Raw genomic sequence first — 21,016 nt, 5'->3', positions numbered from 1 at the left:
GTGATTGCACTTAAATGATTTGAGTAATGATCGACAAATCAATTGGTTTAAGTAGGTGCAACTTTAATGCTAAAAGTATTGAACTTAAACTATTAAGTAGAAAACACTAAAAGACAAGTTATTTGTACTTTAAATCTGTTGTCAAATCAACCCCACTATCCAACCATTCAACTCAGCATTTTAGGTTACACTAACTAATTTTCTCATTTCAGCCAGATTAATTTATCAGTGATTAAACAACTTTTTTGTAAGTTAATCAAACTCAAAATCCTATACCTGACCAAGGTGGTTATAAAGTTTTTCAACTCAATATATTGTAGCATGAATGGAAAGTAGCTTTATGTCACTTGCCAGTACAAGAAGTGCTTTTAATTTGACAATACATTAAAGTTGCCATTGCACAAAAAACAGATTTAGATGAACAGGAAAGCCATTGTTCTTCCTATGGCTCTGACTCATGGTGCAGCTCTACAAAAATACAAAAACAAACACAAAAAGTCCAATAAACACTGCCCTACACACATTAAATCCAAATTAACACTAACACCACAACCCTGCTGAACCCCTGCACATAAAAATAACACATTTTCAACAACATGCCCAATACCCACAATGCAATGCAAAGATAAAAAGGTGCGGTCGTGACTAAAACTTAGTGATTTAATTCCATTCAACTTAAACTTTTTTGTACTTTCAACTATGTCTACAATTCAGTAGAATATACTTAACATTTTATAGTAACGTCATAAAACTTAAATAATTTAAGTGCATTGTAATTAAAGCATTTTAGTACATGCAAATTCCGGGCTTACAGTGTAGAAACATTACCTGAGTATCTACTAGGCACAATTTTATGTCCGTATTCAAATGTTGTGAGGTATGCTGGGTGACTCTAGCCTCTCTCTACTTTGAATTCTTCATCCCTGCCGCCATACTCCATTTTCGGAAGTGGTTATGCTGCCTTTCATGAAATTTCTACTGCTAGCAGATGATGCTACAATGTGAAGGCTGCAGTTCATTACCGCTGTATGAATGTAATCATGCTTGACAGGCCAAACAAATACATGCTCTTCCTTTCATACCTCACATTTTGGCTCAAATTATTACCTGCACAATGCATGATTAAATGGTAGTTTACAAATGGATAGTGGCGGCAGACAAGTTTTACTTACCACGCTATCGTACAATGGCACCACGGGTACAATGCTGCTAGTAATAATAATAATGATAATAATAATAATAATAATAATAATAATAATACATCAGTTTTATATAGTGCTTTTCTAAGTACTCAAAGACCTTTTACAATAAACCGCCAAGGGACAAACACACAGCAAATGGGTAAAACAGATACAGAGTTAATACTAAAGGGCAAACAAAGAACAAATACTCATGCAAAAAGGTAGAGACAGATACGGAAAAACACATGAGAGAAGGTAGATGAGGTGGAACAGGCAGTCTTTTCGAATGATGATCTGAAGAGGTGAGATATGAGTTGGCTTTTGAATGAGGTGAGTGTGTCGGAGTTCCGGATGTGAAGGGGTAGGGAGTTCCAGAGGGTTGGGGCGGCAATGGCAAAACTGCAGGGTTTTGCCACAGCACTACCGTATTAGCATTACCACAACCACGGAAACTGAATAAAAGGCCATCAGGACTAATGTCAGTCTGAGCACAGGCTAAAACTTGAGCCCGTCTCAGGCTGAATTGTCACCTTAAACATCAATTTTTCTGTCAGACATAGATTAAGACTTTTGGCACCTGGCAGATGACCACCTGCATCACATGACAACTTCTGTCAGCATTAATAAGAATATAATTCCTCCAAAGAGTTCCTTTTCAAGTTCTGAGTCACCTGTAAGTGATGCCAGGGTTATCCAGTCTGATGTCAAGGCAGTCTACCTGTGCTAGGATACCAGTTTAATCTTCTCTCAAAGCCCAGATTGCAAATCACTAGCGCTTTGATTTGTGATCTGCGAACTGATAGTGATACTTTCTCAGATATTATTTTACAGATGGTTTGGATTTTTCAACATCTGAGACCTAGCAACAGTTGTGTCGTCAGAGTATTAACACTGCAAAATAGCGGTCAAAATATGATTACGGTATGGAGGCTGGGGTGATGATAGCATGTCAGAACAAGATAATCCTACACTAAACTCTTTCCAACTGAACAAGCCAAGAAAACAATCACAAATCTTGGCCCAGGTGCTCTTCTCTGTATTTCTACGAAGCCAAGAAGGGAAGAAGCCAAGTCTGTTTCCTCTGTTTTGTTTTTTTAGATCACATTTTGACAGTAATTGGTGACATCCTCAAAGCCTTTTGTTAATCCGCAATGAAAAAAAAAAAAAAGTGAGAAATCTGCAAGTGCGTACTCACTGCATCATCCTTAAAAATGTACACACGTATTTGCAGGACTTTATCTAAGGCAGCAGAAGCTTTACTGTCTAAAACATTCACATCACCTTCCCTTCATCAAGATACTTTATCATGTGTTGCTCAGGCCTGTCACATCTCATCTGCTGTGGTTCTTCTAGACAGCTCCACAGTTTTCAGCACCAGAGCATCAGTATACTGGTTTTTGTCCTCCGGAGTTTCGGCAGTATGTCATTTTAAGTGTCTCCTCTTTTCTGGTTGCATGTATTAAAGTGATGAATGAGTTTGAAATGCCATAGACACCCCCCCCCCCCCTCCCCAAAACCAGCCCCATCCTTCTGTGTTCTTGTCCTCTGGATTACTACTTTCACCCTCTCTTCTGGGACCTTTTCAGCCGTTTAATCAGCAACGCTAAGCGAAGACAAAATCCAGCTGGGCATCATCCGGCAATATAAGGAATAAATCATATTCATGTTGCAAAGTTTTTGCTGTGAGGCACTGTTTTTGTTTTTACTCGATCATTTCAACATAACCTTTCATTTATCCCTCAGAACATATTAATGAAACATTCACAATGACAGCAGTGCTTCAGCAGAAGTTTCTTTTCTGCAGTCTCACTCTTTCCTGGAAATTCTAAACTTTGTAAGTGTCTCAATCTGTTCCTATGTCCTTTAAAAATCAGGTTTGAAAGAACCAACTGTCTGATTGCAGACTTTCAAAGTGAATCACTGTGCCCTCGGGTGACAAAGGTGGCTAAAATAGTATCACCTCTAAGCATCTACAGTTACATCAAACAAGTCCAATACTTCCTCCCACTCCCCAGTTCAGTTGGTTGTCCATTGTCTTGAACAAAAGAACTTGACACTTTGAATTGGAGACTGTGATGGATCGCTTTTGAGGTCAGAAGCCTTTACCGGTATACTGGTTTCATCCCAGCCCAGCCAAGCTCCTAGCATTGAATAGATGGTTCCAACTTGTGTGAAGACTATTTATGTGTAGAGTCAAAGAGACAGTGTGGGAAATATGGTTTTAGTTTGTCTGATAAGCTGCCCTTTGTTCTTAATTGTCACACACTGCGGTTTGCATGTTAGTTATATTTTCCGTATCAGGAAAGACCTGAAACCAAAGTTTCACCAAAACACCAAACGATATAATCACATACAATATATACCCATGTAGAAAGGCTGTATGCTGTATATGTTTGAAAAACTGATAACATCGACAAAATGAATAACGTCCTGCTACTAAATGCATTTTTCCTCCCAAAATCAGAGTCTTTACCTGAAACTGAAAGAGTCTTTGTATCTTCACATGTATTATCTCCCCAACATGAATATAACTTATCCTGATATAGAAGTCTGAGAAACAAAGAAGCCTCTATATTACTTATATCACTAACTTTATCACCATTGGCATTCCTTGCATCATGAGGGATGCCTTTCCCACAGAGAGAAAACAATGGTTATCAGATAGTTTTTTATTCTAAGTTATTCAGGAATGCTGGTTAAATAGACCCTGAACGCCTCCTGGTTATTTAAATTTCATATTGGTCCGGACAGAATTTTAATCCTTTTACGCACAGTTAAAAGATGAAACAATGAAACAGTTTGGCTTTTGGGTTGAAAGTTAATGTTTTTATTACATGATTTTTTATACACAGGTTAAGGATCACCTCAAAATAACAAAAAAACATTCCTCTGATTGTGGAAAATGTACTTACTTTACTTACCCTGTCTCTTTAGAGTACCCTAAACCTCTCTCTCTCTCTCTCTCTCTCTTTTTTTTTTTCCATTCCCTATACGCGCCCAACCGCCTCGCAGTAAAAAGGGTCAAGCGCCCAGTTAAAATACACAGTGTATAATTTTATAGCTTTTTCCCAACGGGGCTCCTGGTGCCGGTGTCGCGACGACAATGCGCAAGCAGCAGCACTGCACACAGATCAGTTTCATTCTTTGTCAGTTGTGAATAGGGGCGGAGGAAGCAAACTCATTAGAATCCTATAAAAAGAAAGTATCCGAGATCATAAAACACCCGGCAGCAGGACTCAAGTACTCACTCACAGCCGGAGAGTGCGTGGAGACCTCTTGTCAAGTTTCTCTCTGACCCTCAGAACATCAGCATTAAACACATTCCGTTTATTCATTGTTTCTCCTCTAGGCTACACTGGAGTCTCTGTGTTTACCGATAGCTGTGTCCATGGCACTCATTCTTCTCAATATCTGATTTCCAGGAACAAAAACGTGGCCTCATCACTACTCTGTATCACAGTCGGGCGACTTTTACGCATGGACACTGCCAGGGCGCACACTTCTTAAGAGAGAAACTTGACTTTTTTTTTTTTTTTTTTTTTTGGTGGCGCCACAGTTTTCGCCCAAGGTTCAGTTTATTCAGGTGAATTTGCCTTTTTTTTTTTTGTGACCTTTCAGTATTTTTCTCGAGGATGCACGCCTTTACGTGGAATAGATGCTGTGTTGTGATGTTTGTCGTCGCTACACTGAGGACGGGGACATCCCAGGTATCAGAGGCGCGCCCGAAGGCAAACTCTATCAAGCCTGCTCTGTCAGAAGAGACACCGACGCCCGCTACAAACCGCACTGCCATTGCGCACAGCGGGATCACCAAGAAGCATAACATCCTTGCGCAGGTAATTTCTATTATTTCATAATGACACTGATCTAACAACAGATCTGGTTTTTACGCACAGCCTTTTTTTTCTTTCCCATTGCCTCAAAAGATGCTGAAGAAAAAATTTTGAGGTGGGTTGGTAATACAATATAAGAATTCTATCAGTTTAGGTGTGTGCCAATGATACAGACAAGCGTGCGTAATTGCGCGGGGAAATCTTAAATTTGTACCCATGTAGTGTCTTAAGGTGAACAAGTAAAATAGCCTTATGTCATTAAAAAAAAAAAAAAAAAAAAAACTCTCACGTGTGAATCGTTATTGGAAATTGCAGGGATTGGACCCCTCATAAACCCTAATTGCCTTTCAGACTTGACGCCACAGTCGGGTGCAGCGCACTTCCACAGTAAATCATTAATGCCAGCAGAAATGTGAGAAAAAGTTAACACTTGGGGTAATTTTCTGTCTGGTTCTTAGTGTCATTAAAGAGGTCCAGACGCTTGCTGGGATTATGAGATTCTTACTGTGGGGCCTCTGAGGGATACTTTTACCAACCACTTAATACCCACTCAAAGACTTATCAATTCCTGCTGTTTCAACAAAGTGCTATGTTACTGTATTTGACAGCAAACGCCCGGATCGAAAAATATTACAGATTTGGCAGGTTTCATTCAGGCAAAACATGACAAGCTGTGAACATTATGAGCATTTTTTTTTTTTTTTTTTTATCAAGTAGGGTTGTGGAGTTACTGCATATTTATTGCTTGGCTGAAAAATCTAAATTCCCATATTCCAAATAATATTTTAGATGGATGCTTTAATAGATTTTTCAAGTTTAGTTTTCTAAACTGCAGCACGGAAAAGAAACTTGACATATTTATCAGTCAAGCAAAAAAAAAAAAAGAAAAAAAAAAAGAAAAAGACAAACAGGCTTACATCTTCTAGAACTGTTAATGCAGTTTGAGAGATGGATGATTTTTCCTTCTCATTCAAGGGTTTGTGTTCATTCGCCTCAGCCTCTTTCTGAGCAGCAGATGGCACTGCCACATCTTCCTCAGGTTCCCCCCCAACAGCAGGCAGACTCTGTCCATCCCCTCACTTACTTACTTACTTACTGATTTCTCTTATTGGTATTTTTAAAGTTTTTTTGGCTTGATGTCATCACCACCGTCATTAAGCCTAATTTATGTTTACACAGGTCTGTTTCTGCTGTCTGTAATATCACTTGCAGCAGTAACGGTGTTGGATATCTGTGAAGTATGTCATGCTGAGTGCAGCGCTCTGACATTCAGCTCAGACAGAAGAAATTATGGAAAAGCCACTTACTCTCCTCTTGCGGAGTGTGGAGATCCAACCTCAAGCAACCCTGCCAGACCTCAATTGAACGCCTGCTTACATCCTTGCCATTGCAATAATCTAGAGCGGTTTGGAAGAGTGGCCTGAGGGGAAACAATATGTGTGTGCAGAGACCACCATACAGCTATAAGTATAATGCCATGGTGTACGATGAAGTGTGTCCAAATGAAGATGGCTAATAGCATTTATGGCAGGAGAGGGGGGGCATGTGTGTGAGTAGTGTGCATGTGTGTGTGTGTATTGTCGCTGCCAGGAGGTTTTCCAGAGTTGTAAAATAACAGCCACAACTCAGCCTTGGCCAGATATGTGGCTTGACGCTGGCAAGCAATCTGCACTGACCTTCTGTATCTCATCATACAGTGGCCATTTATGAGCAGAATAAATCAAAGATAACAAGTCTGCTCTCTTCATGAGGCTTTAATAGTTAAGTGTAACATGTATTTAACATAAGAGTGATCACAGCGGTACACATATGCTGTTTTAATTGGTCTAATGCAGGGGTGTCAAACTCATTTTAGTTCAGGGGCCACATACAGCCTAATATGATATAAAGTGGGCCGGACAAGTAAAATACTATCATAATAACATATAAATAATGACAACTCCAAATTTTTCTGTTTGTAAATGCAAATATTTTAATGTATTTACACTAAAACAAAGTATAATTTTGCAAAAAAAAATTTGAATAATAGGATAAGAACTTAGAAATAATATCAACTCCCAAGTTTTCTCCCTGTTTTTGAGTGAAAAAAGTAAAATTCCGTAATTAAAATGGTTACATTTATGAACCGTACTTGAACATAACATGAACAAATATGAACAACCTGAAAATTCTAAACAAAAATAAGTGTAATTTTAACAATATTACGCCTCAGTTTATCATTTATACGTGTGCATCACAACTTACAGATCACAGTGGATCTACAAATACACAAAACATTTGATAACAGGCAGAATATTGTTAAAATACTACATACTTCTCGTAAGACATTTCAGGTTGTTCATATTTTTTGTGAAAAGCCAGTCTGTAAATGTGAACAGTTTTTGCGTACTTTTACTTCTTTAACACTAAAAAATAAAGAAAAAATTAGCTTTTTTTTTCATTACTAATAGGTTATTATGATAGTATTTTACTGGTCTGACCCACTTTAGACTGAACATCCTTGATTGTTAATATCTTCAGTGTAATTATTGCATTTCATAAATTCATCCCAGGGGCCGGATTGGAGCCTTTGGCGGGCCGGATTTGGCCCCCGGGCCACATGTTTGACACCTGTGGTCTAATGCTATGATGGCCGCACCTTTAGTGTAATAAATGTGTTCAAACAGGTTGAAGAATACAAGACGAATAACCCCAATTAGGTTCAGACCAGGTCCTTAAAAATCCCTCATTGTAGTCGTGAAGCGGGGTACTTACTGTTGATTAAGGCTTGGGTGTAAGTTTGGAAAATGGGCATGCATCAACTCAAATTTCTCCACTGGCATCTGCAATATGGGAAACCTCTGCGCTGATATCCTACAAATAGATTTATGGTGAAGTTGTCATGGTGTTGAATAGCTGGCAAATTATCGCACCTCTGGAGAATTCGCAGTGGGTTTGGGATGTGTGTTTTTGTGAGCTTGCCAGTTATGAAAGTGAGAACCTTTGTAATTCACCACCATGATTATTATTATATATATATATATATATTTTTTTTTTATCTCACTCTTTTCTTTTCTGAATTATGCCTCCTTCAGCCCACAGTCAAATACAAGAATAGACAACATTTTTACATGATGTGAGGCAGATGTTTTTTGTTTTTTTTTGTCTGGAAACCTCCTGAAGTGAAAGGAAAAGTCATAAAATTACACAAACTATGCAAAATAAATTGGCGTCGTTGGCATTATTTCAGATATAGCAAATTTTCACCCCGTGGAGATAAAGTGCTGCAGTAGGAAACAAATGTGTAATTTGGCGTCTTTAGCATCAGATTAGAAACGCCGGTCAAAGCCTTTGGGCATAGGAAGTATTTGACAGCCTAATGTGCTTTTATTTCCTGTAGTGGCTGACAAGGTTTGGCGATAAGGCTTACATTAATCACACACAAATCAGGGTCAGATTTTGGCTACTTCTTGCCAGTCAGTCAAGGGCAAACTGCCGATGTTTTTCAGTTGTCTTACCCTTTTCCCTTCAGCCTGACTGGAGTAAAACCGACAAAACCAAAACGCTGTAAGACCTTGACAGCCAGCGTTCGTGGGTGGCACTGGTTCCTTGGAAGGGACCCAACAGAAATGGATATCACGGGCAGCCAGTGCTCACCGCTTTAACCTCTGAACCCACAAGGGAACTGACAGCGTGGCGGCATTCATGCGTCTATGTGTCTGTAAAACATCAGCAGCCCGTCAGTCAGCCTTAACTAGTTGCTTTATTTAATTCAACACACAGATTACTTTGCCATAAAACCAGCCACATACTTTCTCTGTCTTGTCTACCTCCTGCTGCCCCTCGTCTAAGTTAAAATGACTGTTTACTGATCCTAATGAGCTGAGAAAGAACGAGAAAAGGCACGGAGAAGTGTGACTGCTTGTTAGTGCTGGGTTAGATCTAAGCTTCAGACTCTTTGTCCTTTGGGTTTTGTAGAGTCGGTGAGTCCCTTGGGTACTATGAGGACCCTGCACTGGAGCCATTAGGGGCCTCGTGTGGAGACCTCCTTTACTGTAATGCAGGGGTGTTGAACTCATTTTAGTTCAGGGGCCACATTCAGCCCAATATAATCTCAAATGGGCCGGACTAGTAAAATAATAACAGTGAAAAAAGTAAAATTACATTATGAAAATATTTACATCGACAACGTTTCCTTAAAAATCTGAATAGCATGAACAACCTGGAATGACTTAAGAAAGACAAGTGCAATTTTACCAATATTCTGCCTCAGTTTATCAGTTTTTCATTTACACATGTGCATTACAACTTACATTATTATTACGAATACACAAAACATTTAGTAACAGGCAGAATACTGGTAAAATTGCATGCAGTTCTCTGAAGACGTTTCAGGTTGTTCATATTTGTTCAGGCTATTCACATTTTTGTAAAAGGATAGTTTGTTAATGGGTCTGTCCGTGCTATCTGCATTATATTTTGGTGTCCCCATTATGCGGTAACATGTATTTAGTCAACATGTTACCACGTAATGGGGACACCACAATGTAATGCAGATAGCACGGACAGACCCTAATATAAACATTTTCATGTAGTTTTACTTTTTTTTTATACTACAGCAAAGATAAAATCTGCTGTTTTCATTATTTATAGGTTATTATGATAACACTGGTCAACAACAAATTTATTGTTTAAGTTTTTTGAGCTGATTTAGGATAATTTTGGTGTGCTGAATCCAAAAATCACATGAATTTTGCTCAATCAGGTCAACTTTCTGAACCATGCTACATATTGGCTTTTTAACATTTTTGCTTACATTTATGGGTGTTTTCACAATCATATGATACAAAATTCTTTCATATTTCTTGCAATAAATGAGTTCTGAAGATTTTACTTTTGCCAATTTATGATTAATGTTTTTTTTTAAATATTACAGGTGAATGAAATGGCTTTGACTAGAAGATCTTGCAAAAATAAGCCTGACGTATTCTGCTACATCTGCGGTGAATACACCATTGTACCTAACAGGAATCAAGTCACAAGTTTCATAAAGTGTGCTTACCAATCTTATTTTGGTATTAATTATTATATTTTGTGAGAAGATCAAATTTTTCAAAATCAAATTAGCAAAAAAACCTGACCTGATTGAGAAAAACAGATGTCATTTTTGGATTTAGCGGTGCAAAATGGTCCTAATTCAGTTGAAAAAACCTAGACAACTTGCAAAAAACATTTTCTTGTAACCCAGTGTAATATTTTACTGGTCTGACCCAGTTGAGATCTAATTGTTCTGTATGTGGAACCTGAATTAAAATGATTTTTACACCATTGATTGTTAATATTTTCAGTGTATTTCATCCTTGGACCGGATTGGACCCTGTGGCGGGCCAGATTTGGCCCCCGGGCCTTATGTTGGACACCTGTGCTGTAATGGGACCTGCTAATGATAGAGGAGACCTGTACACCTCTTGTACCAGAGGATTACACCTTTTTTGGGGGCAGCAGATTCTAGATTACCATCAAGAGGTTTTCTCTTTTACTTTGATAGTCTTTGAAGCGAGCAGTCATGTGCACCGAATATGTGTTTTTTCTTTTGATTGGATGAATAAGATCAACAAAGAATGTATACTTAACTTAAGGAAGGTCGAGTTTTTGGAGACTTGGGATTGAAGCGCTCAAAGGGACATACCCATAAACACATGTGTTTTGAGTGATGAAAGAGTTGTGTTTGGAGAAATGGTTTGTACGAATAATGCACGGCTATCCCTATGTTATCCGATACTGTCTGTCTGCGCTTTTAGGGCATATGAAGTTTGTTTGTTCAGTGACATCGTTTATTTGACTTTGTAAGGCCCCTGCCACTCATTAACACCATTCACAGTTTCAGGTTACGGGCTTGATCTCTGAAGGTCAAGTTCAGTCACAACACAGATCTTAAAAAGTGTGAATGTACTCCGAAAACTCTTTTACTTCAGCTTTTTTTTTTTTTTTCTCTCTCAGACTTATCTCAAGAATGATATTTGAACTACAGCATACACACACTTCTTCCACATGATATCAGCACTTTGGAATGAATTTACAGAGATAAATAAGGGATCCATAGACTAGGGGGAGCATTTAAAGCCCTGTATATCCTGTAGTAAATCCCTTGTAGATTGTTGCTCCCGCACATTTTAGGTTCCTCTTCAAAGGCGCTGTACTTTACCAGCACGAGAGCAGCACGAGACAGGGCCAGGGGCTTCCCTTATGGCTCCGTGTCTGTCTCTGCCTTTATCGTCTCACCAGCATACCAAGAGCGGCTGCAGAGTACCGTTTTCAACCCACTTCCTGCGCAGGATCCAAGGCTGTGCTTTTATGTATGAAGACTGTCTAGGGAAAAATAAGGGAGCAACAGAGAAAAACATATGAGATGAATGAGATGCATCCAAATGAGGCGTCGTCCCTCAGAAGTTGCGAATGAGGCGTTCTAAAACATGACAAGTTAAGGCAAGATTATCAGACCTGATTTGAAGGTCGGCCTTGTATCATTGGGTTTCAAAGAGCTGTCTTGTGGGTTGAGAAGTGATGGAAGAGGTGAGCCCTGGTCTTCCTTGTCTGTAACTCTTCTTCTTCTTCTTCCTTCCATGTGCACAGTCCACTATAATCGACCCAGTCCTGCTTGTGACAGAAAGACAGATAGTGATCAGAGCCGGTAGTACGCAGCACAACTGCATGTGTCCAGGCCCATTTGTCTTCATATTTTGGTAACAGCACATTTTTCTTGCCGATGAAAAACTCCCATTGCACATTCTTGAACTTGTCTTCAGACCGTATTTTCCTCCTCATCTGTGATTATAACAATGGTAACGTACATGTTTCTGTGAATGAGTGGTTGCCATATAAACTATAATCAAAACGGATCCATTTTTCATTCACGTACAAACAGAAATGTAAACCATCCAGTAGTCTTGTCATCACTATGAGTTTTGACAGGGTATCAGTGGAGAACATCTATAAAACCATATTAGTTTGCTTATAGTTGCGGGAAGACAGGTTTATGAAATCTGGAAAGAGCTAGCTTACCAGTTTGATGTTGTTTTCAGCCTTATGTTAACCCTCCGGTATCCGGGTGCACCTTTTAGGCATGCTTTGCATTTCGTTTTAAAAAACTTCATATTATTTTTCACAATTTAAATAAGGTTAGAATTCAAAAGTTGTTCATTTTTGCATGATCTTTAAAATTCTGGCCACCAACTAAAATTTGCACATTGTAAACAAAAGAAAATTGCAAGACTAGGATCTGTCTCCCAAGTGTGCCTGAAATGCGCTATTTCTTCTATTATAACCACTGTTTTTGATCCGAAAGCCATTAAGGCATAAATCCTGCTTTTACTGATATCTGGGCTTCATTTGACAGGTGAGGGTCTAAATTAATTTATTAACGTTGTTAATGTTGCTGTTAATCGTTGACATATGCCAGGCTGCAAAAATGAAGTAATATGTAATCTAATTTTTATGTAGTATTTTGAAAAAAAAAAACAAAAAACACAAACATTTTTTGTGTTTTTTGCATCAAAAAATGTAGTGGCATCATGATGAAAAGAGATTGTTCAAAGAGTTAAAAAAATATATAAAATGAATGATTATTTGATATGTATGATTAGGGCTGACCTTGATTTACAAAAATAAAACCAAATTAGAGCAGAAAAATAAATCAATGTATAATATTTAATAGTTTGATTTCTAGGTGTGCATTTTACGCACACTTGGTGACAGATGCTAGTATTTATGAACATTTGACCTAACGCCAAAAATAATAATACAAATTAACCAATGTTGGAGTTAATCATTGACATATGCCAGGCTACAAAAGTCAAATAATATGTGATCCACTTTTTATGTAGTATATTGAAAAAAACATTTTTTGTGTTTTTTTGCATCCAAAAAAATGGTTTGTTTACAATACAAACACAGCATTTAAAGGGTTAAAAAATGTGACAATTATTGAGTATTTGGTATTTTTATTTACAGCTGAAGTTGATGAAATAGAAAAAAGTGTAAAAGAATTGAAAACAAACTGTATGAAAATTTTTTTTGACATTATTCCACAAGTGTGCCAAAAAGGCACACTTGGTGCTTAGTAAGGGCCTTGGTGGATGGGATACCAGAGGGTTAAACTTCAGCTCCTTATTTAGACCCGGATCAAGCCAGTCATTTAAGGTTTTTCTGCGACTCTGGTATCTTTATTATGACACTTTAGGATCAAATGTCCGTGAGTAAGTCTACAAATCTGCTGATTATAACGGCATGGACTCTACTGTGTTCTGTTCTTCCTATGTGAGTATCACATGCTCCGAGTTCTTAATCCTTGTGTCATTTTAACCACCGCTCCTCAGGCTTTATATAGTAACTTAGTCTCCAAACCCGGGTTGTAACAGTCACAGTGGCATCACCGTACAAGTCATAAAGAAAATTATACGACTGTTTACACAGGCTGATCCGTCTTTCCTGTAACAACAAAACTAATCCTGATGGGTAAAAATCCGTGGAGCCTTTAAATTTTCTCAGAGTTATTCTTAGCATTGTGGTAATTAAGAAATGTATTGAATCCATTATACACGAGGCTTTGTTACTTTCATCAACACATTATGGATCTGCATTATGGGACTCTGTCATAATGATGGATGAGCATTCAGTGTAATATTCCTCCTCATTTTTCTATGGCTCTATCATTGCATCCATGTGTTTTCAGCCTGAGAAAGTCAGTATGGCATACATCCAACAAGTCTAATCTTGTTCACTTTCATAAGCACAAGCACATCGAATAACAACATCTAATGTGCTGAAATATTGATATTGTTGAGAGTTCATTTTAACATGTGGTGTACATTCATGTTTGGAGCCATGCCGGTCCTTCTGGGTATGGCAGACCCCTCTCATCTGACCTTGTACCCCAAATCGGGTTAGCTATTTATTGTGGCTGTAATGATTTTACTCTGATTTAAACCACTTTCATGTTCATTCACATGTTTATTGTTCCATGTTTGTCAGTGGTAAGCCACACTAAATCAGATCTGTCAGTGCAGTGCCAGCTGAATGTGGTTGTGGTGCTGGTGGTGGTTTGCCAGCCAAACATGTTGTTCTAATGTTAGACTACACTGGACATAATTTACTTAATTTCCTGCTCATTCTTTCCTGATCTGCATATTTGATATATGTGTTACTTGGTGCAAGTGTCTGATAATTGACTGCGTCCGATATAATAACTATATCTAAAATCACTGAGTGGCTCGAAATAAGATAAAGATGTGGCGCAGTTGAAGAAACACAGTGGCCTGATCTTGACTGGGTCTTGTCTGCCCAGAGGATGTGGACCTGATCCAGACTATTGATACTTCTTGCAGTTGTTGAAATGTCCCAACTTTTACTTTAATATGTGTGTGTTTTCATTTTTATTTTATTTTATTTTATTTTGATTTTATGTGTTGTTTTCTTACTCGCTGTTTTTAATCACCTTTTATATGTTTCTTTTATAATGTTTTAAATGTGTTTCTTTTTGTTTCTTTTATTTCAATGTCCTGTGTGAAGCACCTTGAATTGCCTTGTTGCTGAAATGTGCTATACAAATAAACTTGCCTTGCCTTGCCTTGCCTTCTCTTTCTTGGTCATTTCAGTGCAAATTCGTGACACTGTTTTATTTATCTGAGGAGTTCATGTAATTTATGTCAAACTCCTTTGCTCCAGTTCCATCCTTATAGCGACATGCATGTGTATGTGTGTGGACAGTAGACATGACATTGTGGCCATCGGCTTTTATGGCTTTTTAAGTCTTGGAAATGACATCCTCGATATATTCAGTGCTCTTATGTAAGACAGAAATCTGACTGAGTGTAAAACAAGACTTGGTAAAGCAATGGCATTACCAAACGGACCCCACAGGAGGATGATTAGCTGCAGTAATTACCCCTGGATTATGTCTGTAGACTCATTTAAACCTGAACACTTGTAAATCCAAACACACAGATTTTTTATTTATTTATTTTTTAAAGCACAAAACATTTAAATTTTCCAATGACCAACACGAGACACTTTAATCTCTGCATCGTTTTGTTCACTACCAGAAAGTGGCCTACAGTCAGTTCATCCAAAACAAATAATAGGCATGTTTTTCCACTTAGCTGTACAGTTTGAGCTTAATTTTTTTTTTTTGTTTTTAGAGCTCTACTGCTCTGATTCCTGCATTTACCTCTCCATAATGAAGGTAAACTGCAGTTGGATTCTGTTATCAGAGACATTAAAAATAGCCTTTGATTCAAGAGCAGTGTTTTTTTCTTCTGCACATAATAATAATAATAATAATAATAATAATAATAATAATAATAATAATAAAGAACTTTTTTTTTTTTTTTTACTGAACTAAAACAGAATTACTCCACTGCAGTCCATTCTGTATATCCTGAGTGACACAAAACTTTAATTGCTATGAGCAGGTACTTGTATACTAACAGTCTTGTAATTTTCCTTGACACTCATGTACTTTACGTTCCAACCAATGCAACTGAAACAACTGACGAGGCTAATACTGACTCACATCTCCATCACTTCTAGTGTTGTTAGGGTAACATACCCTTTAACACTGCCGCATCTTAAGTCTGGATCTATCTTGACCCTGTTTGGGTTAGTCCTCATGTTTTCTTAAGTCCTAATCTTAAAAAAAAAAAAAAACAGCATATTTTGAGGAAATTGATAACAGCCAGCTACATTTTGAATTTTGCAGCCTGAGGTGTACAGTGTGACTGTGGCAGGGCTGAAAATGGAGTGGATTTAGAGGAAATGCTGTGGTTGCTTGGGTTATGCTGTGGTTTACAGGGTTGCTTTTTCTGTATGCGTTTAGAGCCGTGTTAGTGCAATGCAGCGATCTGATCATTTGTTGCAAAAATAAATAAATACAAAAGGGCCTATTTTGTGCACTTTTCTTTAGAGGCATATAAGTATTATACATAAGCATAAAACCATTCATGATGGTCCAACACAGGCTAAAAAGCATTTAATGGTGAAATGAAGAATCAGTCTATGGAAGGCACTGCAAATGTGTGTTACTGTATACCACATGTAATCAAAATAGTGTTTTTATTTGATTAGAGTTGCTCACACTGTTGTCTTTACTGCCAAATATCACTAAAATATTGCACTTAACCGTGCTATTAGTACCTATTGTTTGCATGTTCAATGCTAAGAGGATACAGTGCATACCTTCCTGAAGAGTAAGCATATTTCTTTTTCTCTAGCAGGTGTATCCATGCAGCAATGACAAGGAGTGCAGCGTGGGCAGCTACTGTCACAGTCCTCAACAGGCTCCCTCTCGATGCCTCACCTGCCGCAGGAGGAAGAAGCGCTGTCATCGAGATGCCATGTGCTGTCCCGGGAACCGCTGCAGTAACTGTACGAGGCTGACACAAACAAACAAACAAACAAACATCAATTCATTCCATGTCAGTTTTAGTTGTTTGTGACTGGAGGGAGCGACTGAAAAATTAGATTTCTTGTCTTATGTAGATATTCTGGAAGAAGAGAGATGTTTCAGGTCACTGAACACACAGTACCATAGCCTTTAGGGAATGAGCCAATACATTTAAATAATGTTGAACACATGGTTTTTAGAAAAAAATCATGAACTGCAGTTGAACTGTTTTAAGTGGATGCCCAAAGACTAGGAATCAGTAGGAAAATTTGGCATTTGGTGTTTTAGAAATAAACAGTATGGATGGCATGAATATGTGTGTCTGTGTTCACAATTTCAGTTAATTCTCTTGAAAAATACCAATTAGAGATAAATATTTTGACATGGACTATAGCAAAGCCGAGCCTTATATCCATACACTACAAACAAAAAGTTAATGATATTTCTTTTTTTTTTTTTTTGTCTTTTTTTTGGTCATTTTTGCCATTTGTAAATAAAACTACATCTGGTCATTAAAAAAATGTGTTTCAATTCAGTTCACACTCATAAAAGTAAAAAGCGCTGTGCAAGAATCCCAAAAAAATAGCTCAAAAATTAAAAAATATCCTTAACTTTATGATTGTAGTGCATTTAAGTTTACAGGATGGTGTGTTAGATTTTTGTGACACACTTCTTCTCTTGCTCTTCCAGATATTTGCGTACCCATCTCTGAGAGTGTGCTCTCACCTCACATCTCAGCTTTAGATGAGCATAACAAACTTTCCACTAAAGACCACAACTGGAGGAAGGGTGGCAAAGCTAAGCATTCTCTTAAAGGTAAGATTAGACTGCATTATGTTTTAAACATGCGCGTGGAAACCCTGTCATCTTTCCTGGCCCTGGAAACACTATCGTTGTTGTCTTTTCTCTTAGCTCCTTGCTACACCACCACCCCTCACCCAACCTGGACTGTGCGGCTGAATCTTTTCTCTCTGTTGTTCACCGTCTGCATGTTCTGCAGAGTTCATGGGTGACGCCAGTTCACAAACTATGCTGATAATTACCCCTCTGCTCGTATGTCAGTGTCTCTAAGCCCAAAGCACAGCATGGGGAGCCTAGAAGAAACCACAATGCCCCTGCTGTTTCTGCACCTACATAAAGTCATGCAAACACTTTTCTTTGACAGCACACATTGTGTGATACACAAGTGAAAACCACAGAATGCAGGTTTGGCACAATTATGTCTAATAACTCAGTGAGACCCCTGCTTAGCGTTCATGTCACCTGATTTAAGTTAATGTTACAGCTTTACCCATAAAGCAATACGTTTAATGAGACACTTAAATGACTAAACTCTGAATGCACCCTTAAGACAGTAACCTGCAATTCTAAAGTCAATGTGAAAATGGCAACAGCACTTGAAGTTGATTTAAATAAGGTCATTTACTTTTATTTTTGCCTCAGACACACTCCCTCTCCTTAAACATTATTACATTTTAATGGCTGTATGCAAGTCACTGGTGAAGAAATATCTACTACAGGAGAATTAGTGGTGTTTAAGCAGCCAGACTTAGCAGCCCATCATACTGACGGTTCAGACATCATATTGAAATAACTGATCAGCAAAGTGTTCTTTTGTCAGGAATACAGACTGTTTCAATAATGAACAGACTTTTGGCAAGATGTGATATACATTTTAAAGCTCTTAACGGAAAACCTGTATGACTAAATTGTACTAATTATGCATTCATAAGAGTAAAGCTAACCTCCTGCCAAGAATATCAGACTTCAACCAGATGGGGTGATATGGTTAATGTACAGAATAAGCAAATTGTTTGCTTGATTTATGATGAAAGCTTCACATGCTTCTCTGTTTCTGACACGGCCACACATAATGCAGTCTGAACTGAAACGTGAAGAAAGGGTTGCATAAACTTAAACGTTCGGAAAACACAACAGCATAATGAACAGCGATCATACATTTCCTTTGCTTTAACTGCAGAATGATACAGTTAATTCCAACATGCTGCAAGGTTTTTCATTTCATCCTTGTCTTTTTATGTCCCTGATGAAGCATTTGTTTTTGTTTTCCTGAGCAGAGATGTGCCAGCGTGATATGTTTTTAGACATGTATTGCTTGAAGGGGCTGAACTGATCTGTTCTCATCATCTTTTTCTGACAGGTCACGAAGGCGACCCTTGTCTGCGTTCATCTGATTGCTCGGAGGGCTACTGTTGCGCCCGTCATTTCTGGACCAAAATCTGCAAGCCGGTGCTGAGGCAGGGTGAGGTGTGCACCAAGCAGAGGAAGAAAGGCTCTCACGGCTTGGAAATCTTCCAGCGCTGTGACTGTGCCAAGGGCCTCTCCTGCAAGGTGTGGAAAGACGCCACATCCTCGTCCAAGTCCAGGCTCCACATGTGCCAGAAGATCTGAAGCGGAGGCAGCTGCTGTCGGCGTAGAGGCCTCTGTCTCCATCTGCCAGGGAAAGTTTTTTTTTTTTTTTTTTTTTTTATAAAGGATGGGTTGTGGCTGTATTGAAAAGGAGCAAAAAGACACAGACAAACAAGAGACAGAACAGACTGTGTGGGTTCAAGCTCACGATTCAACAAGTTATAGAGACTGGGAATGCTTTAATGTGTTGCTGTGAGTGGTCAGTCCACGCTCCTGCATACCCTCACACACAGCATGCACACACACACACCTCACACCTCTGTGAGAACAAGGAGATCATGCTGTGTTTCTTCACAAAATATGACTCTGACAACTGTTTCACACACTCTCATGATATTCAGGGAACGACAATGTTAGGAAGTAGTTGCTTGGATAGGTGTAGAACAGATGGAGGGGGGGGGACTAATGTTTCATCACATATGAACAAAATAATTTACAATGAAGTCATGTTACGATCAAACAACACATTACTCTCTAAAATGCACCACTCCATTTTGTTGAAGAGATCAAACATTGAATATCCTTTTATTACTGGATCTGGATGTTGTTGCGTCATCTGTTTTGTCCGATGTTTTACTCCTCATGCAAGACATTCGCTACCAGCAACAATGTCCAGATCCTCTAAATCAGGGTTGTCAAACTCAATTTAGTTCAGGGGCCACATACAGCCTAATATAATATAAAGTGGGCTGGACCAGTAAAATAATATAAATAACACTGGGTTACAAAAAAATGTTTTTTGCAAGTTGTCTAGGTTTTTTTCAACTGAATTAGGACCGTTTTGCACCGCTAAATCCAAAAATGACATCTGTTTTTCTCAATCAGATCAGTTTTTTTTTGCTAATTTGATTTTGAAAAATTTGATCTTCTCACACAATATAATAATTAATACCAAAATAAGATTGGTAAGCACACTTTATGAAACTTGTGACTTGATTCCTGTTAGGTACAATGGTGTATTCACCGCAGATGTAGCAGAATACGTCAGGCTTATTTTTGCAAGATCTTCTAGTCGAAGCCATTTCATTCACCTGTAATATTAAAAAAAACATTAATCATAAATTGGCAAAAGTAAAATCTTCAGAACTCATTTATTGCAAGAAATATGAAAGAATTTTGTATGATATGATGTGAAAATACCCATGAATGTAAGCAAAAATGTTAAAAAGCCAATATGTAGCATAGTTCAGAAAGTTGACCTGATTGAGCAAAATTCATGTGATTTTTGGATTCAGCACACCAAAATTATCCTAAATCAGCTCAAAAAACTTAAACAATAAATTTGTTGTTGACCAGTGTAATAGTATGAGAACTTATAAATAATGTCAACTCCGAAGATTTTTTTCTCTGTTTTTGAGTGAAAAAAGTCAAATTCCGTAATGAAAATGTTTACATCTACAAACTGTACTTGAACATAACATGAACAAATATGAACCTGAAAATTCTTAAGAAAAATAAGTGCAATTTAAACAATATTACGCCTCGGTTTATCATTTACACATGTGCATCACAACTTACAGATCGCAGTAGATCTACAAATACACAAAACATTTACTAAGAGGCAGAACATTGTTAAAATTCCACATACTTCTCTTCAGAAACTTGAGGTTATTCACATTTTTTTGCATAAGGCTAGTCTGTACATGTTAACATTTTTGTGTAATTTAGCTTTTTTTTAAAACTAAAACAAAGAGACAAATTTACAGTTTTCATTATTTATAGCTTATTATGATAGTATTTTACTGGTCTGACCCACTTTAAGTTGAATTGACCTAAAATGATTCTAACATCCTTGACTGTTAATATCTTCAGTGTAATTTTTGCATTTCACAAATTCATCCCACGGGCCGGTGTCCTGTCGAGCCACCCTACCTGTCGAGTTGAGCTACCAAGCGCTACTGAGCATGCGCATGCCCCTAAGCGTTTTCACAGTTTAAATGCCCATCGATTTGTGCTACCCCAGGCAGAAGTGAGTCATATTTTGTAAGTATATTTCTTTAATAGTGCCTTTTGAGCGGTAAGCATGGAAGCAATTATGTGCACGAAAGATAGACGTAGAATACTGACGTTAGATGATAATAGCGTAAGGAAGTTCTCATTGTATGATATAGCGTTAAGTGCGTGGGTCAAGTGGGTGTTAATGGCATTTAGAT

At 38.0% G+C, this 21,016-nt stretch overlaps 1 protein-coding gene across 2 annotated transcripts; it reads left to right on the top strand.

The window, feature by feature from the left end:
• Window positions 1-4,423: 4,423 nt before the first annotated feature.
• dkk2 (dickkopf WNT signaling pathway inhibitor 2) lies at window positions 4,424-19,584 on the top strand. 2 transcript variants are annotated; one of them, XM_030138329.1, is made up of 4 exons: window positions 4,424-5,017; window positions 16,264-16,414; window positions 17,124-17,249; window positions 18,595-19,584. In XM_030138329.1, the coding sequence occupies exons 1-4, from the start codon at window positions 4,814-4,816 to the stop codon at window positions 18,843-18,845; spliced, it is 732 nt and encodes a 243-aa protein (XP_029994189.1). In that variant the 5' UTR covers window positions 4,424-4,813; the 3' UTR covers window positions 18,846-19,584. The 2 variants fall into 2 exon arrangements, with proteins under 2 accessions (XP_029994189.1, XP_029994108.1); XM_030138248.1 differs by having other exon boundaries at window positions 16,261-16,414.
• The last annotated feature ends 1,432 nt before the right edge of the window (window positions 19,585-21,016 follow it).

The sequence above is a fragment of the Sphaeramia orbicularis genome, chromosome 1, assembly GCF_902148855.1.
Source record: "Sphaeramia orbicularis chromosome 1, fSphaOr1.1, whole genome shotgun sequence".
In the NCBI taxonomy this organism is placed as follows: Eukaryota; Metazoa; Chordata; class Actinopteri; order Kurtiformes; family Apogonidae; genus Sphaeramia; species Sphaeramia orbicularis.
The sequence above is the reverse complement of the archived record's forward strand: the minus strand, read 5'-3'. Positions and strand labels throughout refer to the sequence as shown.